General features: G+C 49.7%; 1 protein-coding gene across 4 annotated transcripts in view; it reads left to right on the forward strand.

Moving 5' to 3' along the window:
- COL5A1 (collagen type V alpha 1 chain) overlaps positions 1-18,470 on the forward strand; it is a 134,806-nt gene that overhangs the window by 98,506 nt on the left and 17,830 nt on the right. For 3 of the 4 annotated variants that reach the window (XM_042052057.1, XM_042052056.1, XM_042052059.1), the window contains 21 exons: positions 487-594; positions 1,101-1,154; positions 2,360-2,413; positions 6,543-6,587; positions 6,891-6,944; positions 7,807-7,851; positions 8,478-8,531; positions 9,050-9,103; positions 11,086-11,139; positions 12,470-12,577; positions 12,745-12,834; positions 12,933-12,986; positions 13,592-13,699; positions 14,978-15,085; positions 15,653-15,706; positions 16,387-16,440; positions 16,639-16,746; positions 16,830-16,883; positions 16,966-17,073; positions 17,202-17,255; positions 17,595-17,702. In XM_042052057.1, the coding sequence (XP_041907991.1) occupies positions 487-594; positions 1,101-1,154; positions 2,360-2,413; positions 6,543-6,587; positions 6,891-6,944; positions 7,807-7,851; positions 8,478-8,531; positions 9,050-9,103; positions 11,086-11,139; positions 12,470-12,577; positions 12,745-12,834; positions 12,933-12,986; positions 13,592-13,699; positions 14,978-15,085; positions 15,653-15,706; positions 16,387-16,440; positions 16,639-16,746; positions 16,830-16,883; positions 16,966-17,073; positions 17,202-17,255; positions 17,595-17,702 (1,530 nt within the window). The remainder of the gene's footprint in view (positions 1-486; positions 595-1,100; positions 1,155-2,359; positions 2,414-6,542; positions 6,588-6,890; positions 6,945-7,806; positions 7,852-8,477; positions 8,532-9,049; positions 9,104-11,085; positions 11,140-12,469; positions 12,578-12,744; positions 12,835-12,932; positions 12,987-13,591; positions 13,700-14,977; positions 15,086-15,652; positions 15,707-16,386; positions 16,441-16,638; positions 16,747-16,829; positions 16,884-16,965; positions 17,074-17,201; positions 17,256-17,594; positions 17,703-18,470) is intronic. The other variant, XM_042052058.1, reaches the window with a different exon arrangement.

Below are 18,470 nucleotides of genomic sequence, written 5' to 3' on the forward strand. Positions count from 1 at the left end.
CTGTTCCCAGCGTGGAACCATCTCCTGCTCCTCTGTGTGACAGAGTGACTCTGCTGGAGCTGGCAGTGCCACAGTCCATCTCACACCTCAGTCCTGTCCACTCTCAGATTTCCCAATAATTCCCATAATTGTCCCGCAGTTGCCCTCAGCCCTCAATTAAACACTTCCCAGGGCTTGCTTTGCACATCCAGCCACGATTTGGGAAGCGGGAGGAGGGTGAAAGGGCTGCAATCAGAGCCAATGAAGGCAGTTTTTGTGGAGATGTTCTGTGTGTGGATGGGATAACAGCTGCAGGAAAAGATGGGTTTTGTGGGGATCAAACCCCAGAGCTTTGGTCCCACTCCACAGTTTAATCTCCCCTGGGCCTCCTGGTGAAGCCCAGCTTTCTCCCAGAGCTGTTCAAGCAGCTCCATGGAATATATGCATGGAATATCTATGGGATCTGGGACCCGCCTGTCTAATTAACACTTATCTTATAATTAACAGGGGGAAATTGGACCCCCCGGCCCTCGGGGTGAGGATGGGCCCGAAGGTCCCAAAGGTCGCTCTGGCCCCAATGGAGATCCAGGGCCTCTTGGGCCTGCTGGAGAGAAGGTGAGCCAAGGATGGGAATTCCATGTTTTACACTAAATCCCACTATTTTGGCTGTCGCAGGTGGGTGGAGAACTGTGAGGGGACAGTTTTAGGGCAGAGGGAGGAAGAGGAGCTGTGAGAGTTTTGTGTGAAGGGTGGCCCGAGGGATGTGGGTTTAGTGCAGCCACGTCGAGGCTTTGGTCTCTTTGGGGTTATTTGTTTGGGTACAATGCCTTGAAAAAAAAGATCAGAGGGGAATAAATGGAGAAATTAAAAGTATCATGGACTCCAGTCTAATTTAAATAAAACCCCAACCATTCCCAATTAATCCTCAGCAGAGTCGCAGTGTTCACTCTGCATCTCCCCACTGGGAATCCCTCAGGGAGGGCAGAGGATGAACTCAGTGCCCCAAAGTTTAATTCCACCCAGGTTCCATCTGCTCCGCTCCTCCTTGCACTCAGCATCTCCCCTTTCTGCTGGCTCTGATGCTGCTCCTGAGGTCTAACACACTTCTCTTTGTATTTCAGGGAAAACTCGGCGTGCCAGGACTGCCTGGGTATCCGGGCAGGCAGGGCCCGAAGGTAATGGGGATGGGGAAGTTTGGGATGGCATGGGATGGGGGAGTTTGGGATGGGATGGAGAACCCAGGGACACAGCCAAGCTCAGCTCCTCTCATGGGACGAGGTCCCTCCTTCCCACCCATGCAGGACAAAAATAGGGATGGGCAAAAATAGCTCCCAGCCCTGAGCTGGTGGAATTCAGGGGCTGGTTGTGCATGGCTTCGGTCCTAAAGTGGTGGGAAGACCTGGAGAAGGGATGGGATGTGCAGGGATGGATACAGACAGGCTCCCTGGGAGCTTTCCTGCTGCTAAAAGGCATTATAGTCTTTCTCCTTGGATTAGGGTTTTTATCTTCCAGGATGGTGTTATCTAATTAATTAAGGAGAATTGCTAATGACTCAGGGTCTCCCTGAAATGAAAATAAAGCTGCCATTTGCATATTTGCAAACATCCTTTGTAGCTTATCTCCACGCCCACCTCCTTTTGGGCCATTTTCGAGGCGTTTTTTTAAATTAAAACCGTGAATTCCACTCCATAGACTTAGGCTACAGCCCGGTTTTCACATGCCCTGGAGGCTTTGGGAACTTCTGTTTTTGTTAACTTTTTCTTAAGAATCGTATTTCATTATTCATGTTCACTGCTTAAAAAAAAAAAAACCAGCAAACCAACCCGGGCTTGTTTTATTCTGGAGACGTAATTATCTGCAAGAGATTGTTTCCTGCTTGTGGTGTGGATGGTTTGTTTTTTAATTTGCATTTTATATCTGGAGTAGGGTTGACGAGGGTGTTTTTTGCATTTTCTTGGACTAATTCATATTTTAAAAGCAGCAGCACCAATTCTCCAGGCACTGACATCAGAAAGGAACAAGCCAGGAGTTAAATTTCCATGTGCACCACAGTGACTTAGGAGCTAAAATCCCAAATCCTGCCTGGGCTCCCATCACATCCATGGGCTTGGGCCTTTGCAGTGACTGCTAATGAGGCGTGGATCTGGTTTGGTTGGGTTTTTTTTTTGTTGTTGTTGTTTTTTGTGTTGTTTTTGGAGGAAATTTAATTTCTGAGGTCATCCCAGGCCTGAGTTGGTTTTGCTGTTTTTAGAGGGAGGTTTAAGGGACAAGGGCTGGGAGCTGCTGGGGTCACTCCAGGCTGGGGGGTGCTGGTGGGGATGGCCAGGGCTGCCCCTGGGTGTGTCCTGAGCCTCTCCCTCTCTGTTTGCTCTTTCCCAAGGGCTCCATCGGCTTCCCAGGATTTCCAGGAGCCAACGGAGAGAAGGGCACACGGGTAAGAGCTGTTTTATCCATTGCTTCACTGATTTCTTTGCTCTCCAAAGCTCCTGGGGGATGTGGGCATCTCTCCACTGCTGCTCCAGAGGCTTTCCCACCTAGGAATTGCCCAAAAAGGCTCATCCCAGGATGGGGTTCCTGCTGCAGGACAGGAGGATGCTGGTGATAACACAGCCAGCAGCTCCCCAATTAAACCCTGGAAATTTTCCCCTCAGGATATTTTAAGAGTCTCCTCTGAACCTGAATCCTTCCTGCACTGTCAGACTTTGCTCAGGGCACAAAGAGCTCTTTAATTAACAGTAATTATTAGAGATGGCTGGATCTGTTCAGAAGCAGCCAGAACCATTTTGAACCTAACTTGCAATTCTACATGCATGGCTGAGAACACTCTGGCTGCTTTTAATAAGCTGCTCAAAATTCAGAGACACCCTGGAAATCAGGGGGTTTCATCCCCCAGCCTTGTCTCTCCCTCTCACCCCACCTCCACAGCCTTCTCTCAGAATAGGAATTGTCTAAATATACTGACTTTTTTTTTAATCTGCTGCAGAACATGCTCGAATTAAGGGATTCAGAGTACAAACAAAGTCATTTTCTGCACCAGCTCCGGTCACAGTGACAAGAAGGGGGAGTGAGGACAGCAAGTGGAATTAGTTTCCTTTTTCCTCTCATTTAAATAGAAATGACTTCTAACAGACAGCTTTGAGAGGAGCCCAGGAAATACAAATCACTTTGCACTGTGTTAATATCGTGCCACTGCAGTTTGGGTTCTATCCATCCCCCTTTTTTATTACTTCATTTCATTTTGAACTAGAAATGCTCATCCTCATCCTTCCCTCTGCTCCAGCTGGGCAGGAGGAGGGAGGCCCGGAAATTCAGCCTGGAATTCCCTGGAGCCCTGGAATTACCTGGAATTACCACCTTCCTTCTCAAATCAACAGCAATAAAACCCCTGGGCTGGATTTTTGGGGGGTGTAGGAGAGCAGGGAGGGATGTGCTGCTTGGAACCCTCCACATCCATGGCTGATTTTTATTCTGGGATGGAGTAAAATCCATCTGGGATGGGAAACCTTCCAGGGAGTGGAGAAGGTACCAGGAGCTGGCCATTTATGAGGTTGGAACAAATCCTGACTGGGTTAGGCTTGAATTTTGGCATTATCCAGCCTGAAAGGGAATGGGGAAGGAGCAGATCTGATGGGGAAGGGCCCAACTTCAGAACCAAGCCATGATAAGAGAAGAAAAGACAAAAAATCAGCACTTCAGTCACTTTTATTCCAAATTATCTTTGTGCCTTTAATGGAGGTAGTGAGGATATTTAGTTACACCCTTGGCATGCCACACGTTTCTTCAGTTCAGGAATTAAAAAGGGGTTTTTACCTTTCAAACATTGATTTACTTCATGCCAATTTCTATTTTTAATTTTTTTTTTTTAATTTTGAATGGGTGATTAGACCATTTCTACCATTTTTATACCCAATCCACCAACCTGCACTCATTTTATCAGTGTAGACAGAGATTTTCATGGCCAAATCTTTCCACTAGCAACAGGAGCTCAGCTTGGAAACGTGAGAGTAGCAGCAGAAATGCTGATTTTCAGTAACAGCTTTGCTATCCATCTTTTTTTTTTTTTTTTTCTTTTGCTCCCAAGTATCCCATTTGAAATAAGAGAAAAGCAATTTTATACAGAATTATGGGCTGAGCTGGGGTCCAAATGCAGACCCTCATCTTAATTTAAGCCTCGTTGAGTCAGATTTGATAAATCCCCCTCTGGTTCTCCTGAGACCACTCAAATTGCTGGGTTTATGAGTGTGTTCACATGGAGTCAAGAAAGAGAATTTCCAAGGTTTTCTCCTCCAGTTCATTGTGGAAGAACTCAATTTGCACCTAAAACAACCCCAAATCATTTGTTTGCCTTTTCTTTATCACCTTGTCACCATTAAGCTCTTCAACCCCCTGGCTGATGTGGCCAAAATCATGCAAATCCCACATTTCTCTCACAAAATGCAACTCAGCTTTTCTGTTTGTTATTTCAGAGCACAAAGAGTCTTCCCAAGCCCTTAAATAATCTTTTTAAAAAGTGAAAATCAAAGGTGGAAGGACAGGACCTGCACAGGCAGCTGAATTTTGATGTTGCAGTGCTGAACTTCCCCAAACATGAAAGTTCAGCTTGTAACTGTTCAGTTGTACAAAAAAAGGCATGGAAAGGTAAAAGTGGGGAGGGGAAAAAGGGATGAAGATGATTAAAGGATGATCCTGAGAAAAGGCTGGGAAAATTGGGATTGTTGGAGAAGAGGAGCTGATTGTGGCCTCCCAGAACTTGAAGGGAACCTGCAGGAAAGATGGAGAGAAATTGTTTAAAAGAGCCTGGAATGACTTTGGACTGGGCTTGAAGCAACCTGGACTAGTGGAAAGTGTCCCTGCCCATGGGAATGTTTGGAATGAGCTGAGCTTTCAGGTCCCTTCCATCCCAAAGCAGTCTTTGATTCTCTGTCTGGTGCTTTTGGAGAATTATGACCCATTCAACCCCCTGAGAGCTGCTCATCACCGACCCCATCCTCAGCTCGAGGAGAGCTCAGGATCTTTTCAAGAGCTGCTCATGAAATCAGTAGTTAAACATGAATAAGAACTCTTATTGCCAGAGCTCAGAGGCCTCTGCCACGAGCAGGGGACAATAGATTTCCCTGCTTGCCCAGTCTGACAGAGCCTGGGGGGTGTGGAACTCCCCAGATCCACCCATTTCTTTGTGTGCCTCAAAAATAATCTGAATTTAGCTTCCTTCATGTCAGAATCTTTGTTTGAAAAATACAGGTCTGTGTACGTTTACAGGGAATATAGATTCTTTGCGACTGTACACGGGGCTGAATGCATGATTAATGACAGTAATAAGCAGGGGGAAATTTGGCTTAAAAATAGAATTGTGGAAGAAGGAGAGGAGTGTGGAGGGCTACCTGAGGGGAGGCAGCACCCCCTCCTCCCCACCTGCTCCCAATTTAGCCTCCCAGAGCTCAAAGAAAACCAGCTGGAGTACTTTAAAGGGAATTTTGTAATTAATTAAAAAAAGAAAAAAAAAAGCCAGCAGGCTTTAATAAATGGAGCTGCAGAACAAGGAAGATTTCAGCAGGACTAATTTTAGCAGCTGGGAGAAAGTTGGTGGTAAAGTTTTCCAGCTCCTGTTTTATGTTCTGCTGGTTAATGAGTGTCAGAGCCGAGCCGGCAGCGCAGCGAGGTGATGGATTTGGGGCAGAAAGTGGCAAAGTGATATTTTAAGCAGCCAGTGTTCCTTCCATGGGATCGAGGCTTCCTCTCCCCTCCTTTCACAGGTGATTGGTGCCATTAATGGGCTGCAGGTCCAAAGGAACAAAGTCAAACCCCTCAGCTTTTTTTTTGGCCATTTGACACCAGCTAAAACTGGGCTTTTAGGCCATTCCTTTTCTTTTAGGCGCAGCTTAAAGTGCTGCCAGATTGAGGCCCCAGCAGCCTCTGCCTTCTCCATGTCAGGATTAATCCCAGTCCTCCATCCCAGGGAGCTGAGGGCAGCTGTCAGATCTCATGAGCTGCTGCCAAACAACGCCTGGAATTCCTTGTTTAGCTTCGAGTTAGGGAAGATCTGTAAATATGTAGGGCAGCCTAATTGGCCTTTGTGGTGGGAAGGAGCTGCTCCGAGCAGGAATCTGCTGCCGCTCCTTCCATATCCCGCTGCAGCACCTGGCAGCAGCAGGGTGAGGGTCCTGCCCTACATCAGTGGGGGGAAAAAGGGATTACAGGTGTTGGGGTGGTGGAGCTGAAGAGCCTTTCAGCTGGGTTTATGGGATACTGCACGGTCTGAGTGGGTGGCCTCATCTTTGAAAGCCTTTGTGGGGTTTTAAAGGACTCGGGATGCTGTTCCTGAAGAAATTCGCTCCCTCAGAGAACAGATGTTGTCTGGACATTGGGATCACTGTCCAGACCTGCCCAAGTGCTATAAATTCAAATAAATACAAGAACCAGGAGAGGAAAGTGAACCTGCTGCTGATCTTTTCATGGTAGATGAGAAGCAGAGAGGTTCTGAGGCAGTTTGTGTGTGACAGGCCCTGCTGTGGGTTCCTCTGCTGTGGTGCTGGTTCCTAATCCCTTCTCCTTTTCCATTCCAGGGCACTCCTGGCAAACCAGGTCCAAGGGGGCAGCGTGGTCCGACGGTAACGAGCCAGTTCTTCATCCTTGTGCCTTTTCAAACCTTGTCACGGCCAGAGGGAAACTGGGATGTTCTTTGTGTCCTCACTGGGGGGTATCTGGCCTTCAGCAGCTGCAGCTAAGCCAGGGGGACACTGATTTGGGGCTGGGTCTCAGCAGTGAACGTGGTTTAAGCGTTTCTGATGACTTTTCTGCCACCCCTTGCTGCTTCTGGGATGATTTGTTGTCCCCATGTAGCTCAGGTGCTTGAGGTGCTTCGCCTGAGGCAGCAGAAAGGCCTCAAATGTCCCCTTTTGTGTCTTTTCAAGGGTCCACGTGGGGAAAGAGGCCCCAGGGGAAGCACTGGAAAACCTGGCCCGAAGGTAAGGCTTGGGGGGGCCTTTGGGGTCGTGTTGGTGTAGAGAGCATCTGGTTCATCGCCCTCCATCTCCCTGCTTTCCTTTTCCATTGGATTTGGAAAGCTGAGCCCTGCTGAGGTTTATTCCCAGCTAAATGGCTCACAACCCAACTGCAGAACATGTGCACAGGTTCTGTAAATGTGTTGGCCCAGGAGTCAGCAGGACTTGAAGTGCATGCCCAGACTGAGGACCAGCACAACCCGCACACCAGCACAACCCTACAGCCCCCTAAACCTCCCCTAACCCCTTGTTTTTGGTGTTTAAATAGAGTTTAAACCCCCTTAGAGCCCTTAGGCTGTGTTGGGGGTGAGGGGCTGTGTTGCTGCTGGTCCCCAGAGCCACTTTGCCTTCCCACTCTTCACCCAGGATTGGTCACCAGCAAAATCTGGGATTTTTCTCCCAGCCAAGCCAGAGGCAGTGCCTGATTACCTGAGCACTGATCACCAGACTCGATGGAAGCAAAGCTTTGGTTGCAAGATGTTGTCACCACCGTGCTGCCAGATTTAAAAACAAATGTCTGGGCTTTGTGCTGGCAGGAATTTTTGATAAATCCCTCCTCTTTGGGGTGGCATTTATCTCTCTGAGGGAGGCCACTGTGTGGTGGAAATAGCCCAATCTCCCCTGGATTTTAATGAAGGGATGTGTGGGGAACAAGCAGCTGCTCGTTTGTCACTGGCTGCTGCTCCTGACACAGAATTATTATTAGAGAGGGCTGGGGGAGTTGCTGGGGTGTGGTGTCACCGTGGGCCTGGTGCCATCTGAAGCCTTTGCACACAGAAGATTTTGGTGTTTTTTAATGGTCTCTTGTTTTCCTTATTCCTAAAAGGGCAACTCTGGTGGTGACGGCCCCCCTGGTCCTCCTGGAGAACGGGTAAGATGAGCTGGGGGGTAAAGCAGGACTCAGCTCAGTCCAGTGCTCTGGCAGCGGAGGTGGGGTTGCAGGCCTGAGGAGTTTTTGGCAAGGAGCATCCTCCTGGGTGCCCTTTTAGCAGAGAGGAGTGGGCAGGAGCCAGGAATGCAGCTCAGCAAAAGCAAAAAAAGGAAAATTCTGGTTAGAAATCCAAGGTGAAAGTGCTGCTGGGGAGAGGCGTCCCCCAAGGCACCCACAGCCCTTAGGTCCCGTCTGAGCTCTCCAGGGAAGGCTCAGGTGGCACTTTGGGTGTCCTGTGGAAGCATCACTCGTGGGAGGAGGGAAAAGTCACCCCTGCGTGACTGCAGGCAGCCAGGGTCTGCTTTCTGGAGGATGTGGTTCTCGAGGACCTTGTGCTGCTCTCTCCAGATCACAGTTAGGTGGAAATACTGAAACAATGGGACTTTCATGATTTTAGCCTCAATTTCTGCTTTTGTTTTGTTCTTTTTGTAATTGTTTTCTACGAAATCCCCCAGCATTTGGCTTTCCAGATCTTTGTGCTCACCTGCTGCTCACACAGAGGTAATATCTCATATCAAGTGTTGCAGGTTCCTTAACCAAGTTCTCTGGCTTGTCTTTCATCCCAGGGACCACCAGGGCCTCAAGGACCGACTGGATTTCCTGGACCAAAAGGCCCCCCTGTAAGTAACTCAATTCCTAGGACATCCAAAGAAATAATCCAGTCTTTCCCACCCAGCCTGAGCTGATTCCCTGACAAGTGGTGACGTTCCCAATAAAAACGAGACATGCTGATAACAGCCCATGGTTTCAGATTTTAAATAGCCAAGTAAATTGCAGCTGATTATAAATGTTCATTTCCTACTGACTCAGGATCTCTGGGATCTTTCTTGGCTGCTTTGTGCTTTCTTGTCCCTCTGTGGACGTGGAGGACAGCACATCCCTGCTGTCTCTGCAGTTACTGTACACTGGGGGGGGACCTCAGAGATGTTTTGGGAGTGATATCCTGAGTGTGGTGAGCAGCTCCTGCTCTGGACCTGTGAGATAAATCCTTTGGGAGATGTGTGGGAAAGGGGTGTAGCTTTTAGGGTTCTGAGCACCCCCATTTCCCTGTGAAATGGCTGGGAGCTGAGGCCAGCAGGGCTGGTTCAATCCTTATCACAGTTTTTTTACTGAGCACTTGGTGATATATTTGCCACAGGGTCCTCCTGGGAAGGATGGATTGCCTGGGCACCCGGGACAGAGAGGAGAAACTGTAAGTAGCCAGAAAATGTTGGGCAGATCGTGAGTCCTGAGCCTCATTTTGGTCTCTCCAAACCCTCCTGTGCCACTGGGGAGATGCAGCCCCACGTTTGGATGGTTTGGATTCCCTGAGGGTCTGTGTCTCCCCAGCTGCTCGGGATGGTCTGTGAGGAGCAGCCCATTTTTCTTCACTGCCTTCCCCAGCAAATGAGTATAAAAAGGGCTTTGCACATTATGCATTTTTTCCCCTCAACTTACTACACAATTTAATTAACTTGCCTGCCATTTGCTAAGCCAGGCAATGCAAACACTGCTCAGCCCAGCACCAGATACTTATTTACACGCCATAGGACTGATTTAAAACAAGGGGGTTGAGGTGGTTTTGAGCCCAGTCCTCAGGTCAAGATTAACTTAAAGGTGAAGAGTTTTTACCTGCCAGAGCCTGACTGACGTTGAGCCTTCCTTCCTTGAGTTTTTCATGACATCCAAGGACACCTCCAGCCAAGGGGGAGGGAGCAGTGAAAACTTTGACAGCATTTGCTGTCATCAGCTTCTGAGACTGGAATAAAAAGCATCAACCTCCAAGTCTGCAGGAATGAATGGAGAATGGTCTTTTTAATTATTTTGGGGTCTGAAAGTTCTCCCTGATAGCTTTCCTCGGTTTGCCTCTCCCAGGAAACAGAATCTCTCTTAACCTGTGCCATCAACCTTGCAGAGATCACTTTCCCCTTCAGACCCAGGCAGCAGAAGTCCCTTTTTTGTGCCCTTTTCCCCACAGAGTGACAAAAAGCAAAGAGAGAAACAAAAATGAATTAAATACTCTTTCTACATTGGTAGCGTGGTCAGTGCAGTGTCTCTTCATGCAAGATTGAAATCTCTGTGCCAAACACCTCCTTTTCTTTAAGTTCCCACTCAGCAGCAAACAGGCACGCTGAGGTATTTGGCCATATTAGATTTGCAAAGATTGGCTCTAAAAAAGCCATGACAGATTCAAAAAACCCCATGCCCAAGGCTCAAAGAGCACAAAAGGAAACCCCTTTCTTCAGGTTAATAAGGAAAGCCCTGCACAGAAATGGTCTAAATAGTTGTGTACGATAAGAGTTTCAATCGTACCTTCATTTCCTAAGGATATTTTGCCATTTCCCCATCAGTGACAGGATATTTTCTGATCTGCAGGCAGCCAGAGTAGCATGGAGGAGTTATTTTAGCATGACAGACTAGCGCTGGCATGGGATTTATCTGATCCTCTTTTGTGGCAACGAGAAAATAGCCCATGAGCCCTAAATGCCATTTCTCAAGCCTGTCAGCAGGCTGGAGTAAAAACCATAATTAATGTGCTTTTTGAAGAGTAGCCTGGGAGAGCCAAACAATCGAAGTGCTGAGAGTTCCTTGTTGTCCCTCTTCAAAATGCCATTGGAAGGAGCTGTCATGGAGACTTCTCTGCTCGTCATCGTTTGGGGACAGACAGGGCTGTGATTCCTTTCAGAGGTTGATGGAGGAGATAAAGCTTCACTCAGCCCCCACGGGTTGTGGCGCTGCCCCCGCGCTTCTGGGAGCTGAGCTCAGACAGAACGGAGCCTAAACCAGCACCAGAACGGGGAGCAGGATGAGGAAAATAGCTTTTAAGGATTGCTCAGCATGGAGAAACTCACACTGGTTTTTAATAGCCATTAATGACATTTTTAATAGGCATTTCCTCTATGGTTTTATGAGCATAACAGATTTATATATATATATATCTGTATGAGCAAACCACAACAGCCCCATCCAAACAGCAGAGCTTTGAGAATCCCTTCTTCTTCCTCTGTTTCACCCTTTAGAAATGTACAAAGACATTTTTCCCACTTTCTGTTTGATTTCTTATTCCCTTTTCCTTCGGGTGCCCATGCTGGTCAGAGGCTTCACGGGAGGAGGAGCAGCTGGTCCAGTGTGACCCTCTCAGGAGGAGTCCTTGGCAGAAGTGTCACCTCTTTGTCTTTTCCCTTTCTCTAACAGGGTTTCCAAGGCAAGACTGGCCCTCCAGGCCCCCCTGGTGTCGTAGGCCCTCAGGTAAGAAGCAAATGCTCACCCCTGTACCAGCCCTCTGGTCTTTACTGGTTCAACTGGGACTCCTTTTCCAGGGAAGACAAAGCCTTGTCAGGTGGCTTTGAAATTCCTGAGGCAGGTGTGAAATCCCCTCATGGCCCCAGCTCACCTTGCTGAGGGGCGGGATGGGGTTTAGAAAAACCTAAATGAGGTGGTTCCTGTGAACTCAGCACAACCACCCTGGTGGAAAACCGGTGTAAGAGAGAGAGATTTGTGTAAAAAACACAACCCAGCTAAAAGACCTTAAGCAGACAGGGAGTTAAATGAGATCTCCCAGGGCTGTGCAGCTGCTGGTGGTCAGGGCAGAGCAAACGTGATGCCGGAGTGCTCTTCCCTGTCACTGTGAGGAAAATCATCCCTCTTTAATCTGAAGTGCTGCCAGATTCTGTCAGGGCTGGGCTGGTTTCCTTTCAGTCACCAAGAGCTCTGTGCAATGCGGGAACAAGCACAACTTTCAGTGAGCCTGCACTGAGTGCATGCTTTGGGTCGAGCCTTCTTCCCTGAACTGCTGGGGAGCAGCTCTTTAATTAGAAAGTAATTAATTTGTCCTCTTTAATGACAGCATAAAGTCCCTGATTTGTAAATTCCCTGATTAGGGGCAATTCCCTGGCGGCCCTATCTGTCTTGTCAAGTGCAAATTAGGTTCTGTGGCAGTTTTGTGGGGCTCTGCTGGGCGCAGTTGCTGTGATCTGTGGCTGCTGAGTGAGCTCTGCGTGCTCTAAGTGCTCCCCTGCAGCAGGACATGAGTTACAGCCCTGTCCCCAAAGCCACCAGCGGGCAGGGACACCGTGGGTTTGTGCACGTGGCCTTTGTCTTCCTAAAAATGGGTGGCTGGGGAGCCCTCTGGCTGGGCCTGAGGTGACACTTGTCACCCTGAGTGCCCTCGGAGGGCACAAAGGCAGCCGGTAATTGCCACGGAGTACGAGCCTCATGCATTATTTATGCCCCATCCGAGGAGGAATCAGCAGGCTTGGAGAGTGCTTAGGAAGTTTTCAATTAAAAAGGAAAACCTAAGCATAATAGTTGGAGTGTTAACATCTCATTTGTGTAAATTTTGCTCTCACTCCAGAGGTTCCCAGTGCCTCCAGTCTGCCAAGTAAAAAGTTGACCATTTCCAAAACAAGGCTCCTGTAGATGCCAGAGGGGGAATCTCTCCAGGGATTGCTGGTGGCACTGAAAGGGCACCTCTCCCATCCCATTGCAGCCCAAAGGACTAACCTGATATCCTGCACTTTTTCCTTCCTCACTTGTTCTGCCAACACCCACCCCATGTTCTCTGACTGGTTTTTTCCAGGGTCCAACTGGTGAGACTGGGCCCATGGGTGAACGGGGGCATCCAGGCCCTCCGGGTCCCCCGGGTGAACAAGGCCTTCCTGGCCTCACTGGAAAAGAAGGGACCAAGGTAGGGACTGCAATTCACCCTCCTTGCTGCCTGTCCCTCCCTGGAGATGCAGAGGATGATTCAGAAAAGAAATGAAGCTTCTGCCTCATCCCAGCTGGAGCCTGGCGAGATGAGCTGGGCCTCCATGGAATGTGCAGATCCTCAGCTCTTTGTCCCTGTCCTTGCAGGGGGATCCCGGTCCCGCCGGCCTCCCAGGGAAGGATGGTCCCCCTGGACTGAGAGGATTCCCTGGAGAGCGAGGCCTCCCCGGCCCCATTGTGAGTAGAGGCTGCTGGCTCTCTCCAGCTGGAGGATTCCCAGCTGGTCCAGTTGGCCAGCCCCCACTCCCCAAATGACTTTGTTTTCCTCTCTCCAGGGTTCTCCAGGGCTGAAAGGCAACGAAGGTCCCCCAGGCCCTCCAGGCCCAGCCGTGAGTATCCCTGTCTTTGCAGGCACCACCATTTACAAGCTTGGCAGAGCCAGGCGAGGGTTAGTCACAGCTCCAGGCTTTATCCCGATTTTCCTGACGACTCCCTGGATGTTCCTTTATTTTACAAGCCATGCATGTAACAACTCCGTAATTTTGTGGGGTCAGCTGTGGGCGTGCGTGACAGGCTGAGGCAACTGCAGGGGCTTCAGGACATCCAGGATTTTGCTTCTGATCCACCTGCTTTCCCTCTGGAAGTTGTCTCCATTTGAGATCCATGCTCAGGGCCACCCTCCTGGAAGGAAACATTCATCATCCAACCCTCCCTGCTGGCTGTGAAGTGGCTCATGCTCTTGTTCCAGGCTGTTGATGTGTCCCCAGGAACTGAGCTCTCTGCACCATCCAGAGGAGAATCCAGCCCTTCCAGGGATTTTAATTAAAAAAAAACAATCTGCAGGGCCCCTCAGGCTGGTGGTACCAGCTCTTCACATGGCAGTTATCCCATCAGACATGCACAAACACGGATGAGGAGCTTGGATTTCTTTCTGTCTGGGCATGGGTGAAGCTTGATACTGCAATTAATGCTCCTTTCCTCCTCCTCCCAACAGGGCTCTCCTGGGGAGCGTGGTCCTGCAGGATCAGCTGGCCCTATAGGACTGCCAGGGAGACCTGGCCCTCAGGGACCTCCAGGACCTGCGGGTGAAAAGGGAGCTCCAGTAAGTACCAGTGTAAAGATGAATAGTTGTGGGACAGCTGGAGATGTGTACAGTAGGGAGCTGAGCATGGAACCAGTCCCTGTGGAGGTGTATGAAGGATTTAAATCCCAAAAAAAGGAATTCAATTAGGAAGGAATTCAATTAAAAAGGAATTTTCTCATCTTGAGCACATCAAACCACTGCCATGCTGTGGTTTGATGTGCTCAAGAGGAGAAAATGCCATGAGAATGTCAGCTGCTCAGGTGCCCCATTGGTGACACCCCTGCTGTCAAGCATGGCCATGACCCCAGGGACCGAGGTGTCCTCAGGCAACGAGAAGAGCTGGGGGCTGGACAGGTGACAAACAGCCTGTGTCACCTCCTGGTGACAGACAGCCAAAGGCCAGGCCTGTGGGCAGAGAACTGAGCCAGCCCCATCAGCAAAACCAGCCAGTGGTGGCTTTGGTGATGTCAGGCTGCTCTGGTGGAGGTTGATTTTTATCAAAAACGTGTATCAGCCGCATTTGCTGGTTTGTTAGAAAGTCCAGCAGCTAATCCAGAGGCGAGAATTTCCTGGTGAATCAGCTTGAGGAACATCTGTCCTGCTGAGTACCTACACCATGTGTCAGTCAGGGGAGGCATGAATAGGCAATTTACGTGGCATCTAATTACTGAGGGGAGAGCACCCAGGGTTCGGATGCAATTCAATTACATACGAGGGAACTGGAAAACATTCACTGTTCAGTTCCTGTAAACAAACAAATTTGATTGAAGGCTCCTGCTCAAAGGAGTGCCAGTAGATGCTGAAGCAGAGATTGTTTTATTCACTTCAGGTGGTTTTATTTGTCCAGAATCTCAAGGAGGGAGCTCGAGGCCTCCTGAGAACCTCCTTTAGTTGGGGGTCAGCCAGGGAGGGAGCAGCAGTGAGTGTTGGGGCAGCCAGGACCAGGATCAGCAAAAACTGGCTCGTGGGAGTAAAAATTACTTGGGGTCTTGTTTGTCATCCAGACAGAGATGGCAAAGGGTTCAGATTAAATCAGATTATGTTGCTGTAGCAGTGAAATTGCAGCTGTGATCTGGATATTCACTGTTTACATTTGTTTGTTCTTTTCATTATCCCTCAAGACAGAAGTTTTGTCTCCTTTCAGACAAGGAGCACAGATGAAATACCAGCTGGAACCGGCTTTGCTGTTCCTGCCCATGCAGCCAGGAGTTATTAGCAGCTGAATAAAACCTTAATGGGCTGTAATGGCTCGATTGGAGAGCTCTGTGTGTGACCTGCCTGTTTTTCTGCTTCCAGGGGGAGAAGGGTCCCCAAGGACCGGCTGGCCGGGATGGCATCCAGGGCCCCGTGGGACTGCCGGGCCCAGCAGGTCCTGTTGGACCTCCTGGAGAGGATGGAGATAAGGTGGGGACAGCTCCTGCTGCGTGGGGTCACTCTGGGAAGGAACTGGGCCATGTTGGCCCCATGATGCATCCCACAGTTGGGTGGGACGTGCTTCCAGAGGAGGTTTTATGGAGCTCACAGTCCCGTGGGATGAGCAGCAGCAGACGGGGCTGTGTGTGTTCTTCCAGCCACATTCCCTGAAATCCAGTTTGCCTCCCCCAAGCCTGTAGCAGGTGCCTGCCCACAGATTCCCGGCCTCTCCAAATTAATTACCTTTGCCCACTCTCTCATTAAGCCCCTCTGGAGTGGAGGATTCCCAGGAAACATCAGCTGGGACAAATCCCTCGTGGCTGCTAAAAGGGTCTGCAAAATGCAGCTTCCTGCATCTTGTGGCAGCCTCGAATTGTAGGATGGAACAGGGTTTGGTTGCACCTGGAATGTCCAAATCTCTGGCAGTATTCAGCACACTGGGGTGTTCCTGTGGGATTTGGCATCTTTGGGATGAGGATGCAGACACACAGGGCTGTTGCTGGGATGTTGAGACGTGGGGGTGGTGTGGAATTAACGTTGTCCCTTTGTTCCTGGCAGGGTGAGATCGGGGAGCCTGGGCAGAAGGGCAGCAAAGGTGACAAGGGGGAGCAGGTGAGTGGAGGGGACTCTGCTCTAGCTGCGTCTCTTGGGTGTGGTTCATTGTGGGACTTGCTGGAAATAGAAAATGATATGAATTTAATTTCTTTTTAATGTTGATTCATCTTCTGTGCTTCATCAAATACCCACATGATGTAAAAAAAGAGTGAGTGCCTCAAGTGGGAGCCTCCAGCTCCCAGGAACACTGAGATATTTCCACATCACCCACTTAGCATAGAAATATCTGTGAAACATGAGCAGTGCTGCCATCAAAGTTGGGTCTTTGGCTGAAGTTCTGATTTAGTTGAAGATGTCCCTGCTCATGACAGAGATTGGAGCAGGAGATCTTTAAAGGTCCTTTCCTACCCAAACCATCCTGTGATTCTGTGGTAAATCCAGTTCCACAGCCTTTATGTGCTGCCCAGAGCCTGAGGAACAAGAGTTACCCGTGAGTGGTTAGAGCTGAGTGCTGGGACATGGCTGTGCTGCAGCAAAGATGTGTTCAGATGTGCCTGCTCTCCATTGGCACCAGGGCTGAGGAATGCTGGGGTGTCCAGGGAGACCTGACCCTGTTCTCCCTCTCTCTTTTGGGAATTAATGCAGTTCATGGAGAATGTGTTGAAGGAATTCACCTTTCCCAGGTGAATTTGTCACTCTGCTCCTAACACTGACTTGACATTTCTTTTTTGTGACAGGGTCCCCCAGGCCCCACCGGCCCACAGGGTCCGATTGGTCAGCCTGGCCCAGCTGTGAGTATTGCCCCCTATTAGCAGAAATCCCCTTTTTTTCCCCCAAAAAGCCTCCTGGGAAGCACTGGAATGATCCTGCCTGGCACTGTTGCTGCCCAACACAAGCCGGGCATCGTCTCTGGGTGCAGCAGGGGGTGGTGGGATGGGGTTTGTGTGACCCCATGTGTGAGCTGGGCTCATCAGACCCTCTCCTTGTAGGGAGCCGATGGAGAGCCCGGGCCCCGAGGACAGCAAGGCCTCTTTGGTCAGAAAGGTGACGAAGGACCCCGAGGTTTCCCTGGTCCCCCCGGCCCCGTGGGCTTGCAGGTAATTGGCAGCATCCAGCGAGGGCTTAGCTGGGGCTCACCTGAGATGTTCACAGCTAAAACTCCTCCTCTCCACCTCCACAGGGCCTGCCTGGACCACCTGGGGAGAAGGGAGAAACAGGTGACGTTGGGCAGATGGTAAGGGGCTTCCCTATTTCTTTTTTCCTCACTGAAATTGCTCTGAGAAAGGCGTCTGAAATTTGTCCCCCCTTTCTCACAGGGTCCACCAGGCCCACCAGGACCCAGAGGTCCATCTGGGCCACCAGGAGCAGATGGTCCACAGGGTCCTCCTGGGGGAATAGGAAATCCTGGTGCAGTAGGAGAGAAGGTAAAGCACCCGCAGAAGCCTGAAGCAGGAGCTTGCTGCAGCACTCGTGCAGTGGCTTTGCTGTGCCAGCAGAAAACTCATCCCCCTGCAGAAATGTGAATATTTCCATCCTCTTTTTCCCTGTGCAGGGTGAACCTGGGGAATCTGGTGAGCCTGGTCTCCCTGGCGAGGTTGGTCTCCCGGTAAGTGCCCCCTGGGAGCGGCGTGGATGTGCTGGAGAGCTGTGGATGTGGAGGGACAGCAGGGGCTGAGCCAGCCCTGTCCTGGATTTGGGTATTGATGACACATTGCCACGTTCCTGGGTATTTATAGGATCACGTTTAGTCACCCAATCTGGGCTACCCACGACTGAACACCATGAACACCACTCAGTCCTTGTGGGAAGGGACTGTTAAATCATGTCCTTGTGTTTGGAGACACAAATAGAGCTTCTTGCTCAGAATTGATTAAAGGATAATTAGAGATCTGTAAGGTTCTGGGGTTTTTTTTTCCTGGATAATAAAAGCTTTTTTCCTTTACAGGGCCCTAAAGGTGAAAGAGGTGAAAAGGGGGAAGCAGGTCCCTCTGGTGCTGCTGGTCCACCCGGCCCCAAAGGCCCACCAGGTGATGATGGCCCCAAAGGCAGCCCTGTAAGTACCTCTTTAGTCTTTCCTTACCTTACCCAGCAGAGATTTCTGCATGAAAAGACATTTTCAAGAGATATCTGTGGAAATCTGAAATAGTTTCCCAGCTGCAGAATTGCTCCTCTGGTGATCCATGATCTCAGCCCCCTTCTTTAGGCTGCTGATGAGGGACAGACCCCACTGTACCATACTGCCCAGAAATACTGGAATTGTCAGTGCTTTTTGCAGGCTAAGGAATCTCACCCCATGGTGAGGAGCTGCAGCAGGGTTGCTTTGTGTTTAAGGCTTTCCAAGGTCTTCTGCACCAGAGCAGAGCTTCCAAAACAGGATCAAGGAGATCTCTTGGATTTGGGAACTGTACCTTTACACCCAGGCCACTAATTTCTATAGCTCTGGTGGAGCCAGTGGAGCTCTGCTGATTTACACCAGGTGACAGTGATACAGAGTTTATCTTGCAGGCTCCTCTGATGCCTGAAATTGATGGTGAGATGAGGCAGGATGGCAGAAAGCAGCAGGAGTTTAGTCATCCCTCCTAACAGATGGGATTTGGGATATCTGTGATGGGTTGCAGGCTGTGCCTGGAATCATGTGAAGCACCCGACAGACATTGTATGGGGAAGAATGGTGAAGTGTTTCAGTCATTAAATGCTCTGAGAGGCTCCTCTTGTGAAAAATATCACACATTTGCAAAGCAAAACTTTCCAATCTGCACATTCCCAAAGCTGGGAGGATTCTGCTGTCACCAGGCTGATGGATTTCTGAAAAGCTGGGATG

Source organism: Corvus kubaryi, unplaced genomic scaffold, assembly GCF_017639235.1.
Source record: "Corvus kubaryi isolate FWS band 111438036 unplaced genomic scaffold, C.kubaryi_AGA036_p1.0 78, whole genome shotgun sequence".
Lineage (NCBI taxonomy): Eukaryota > Metazoa > Chordata > Aves > Passeriformes > Corvidae > Corvus > Corvus kubaryi.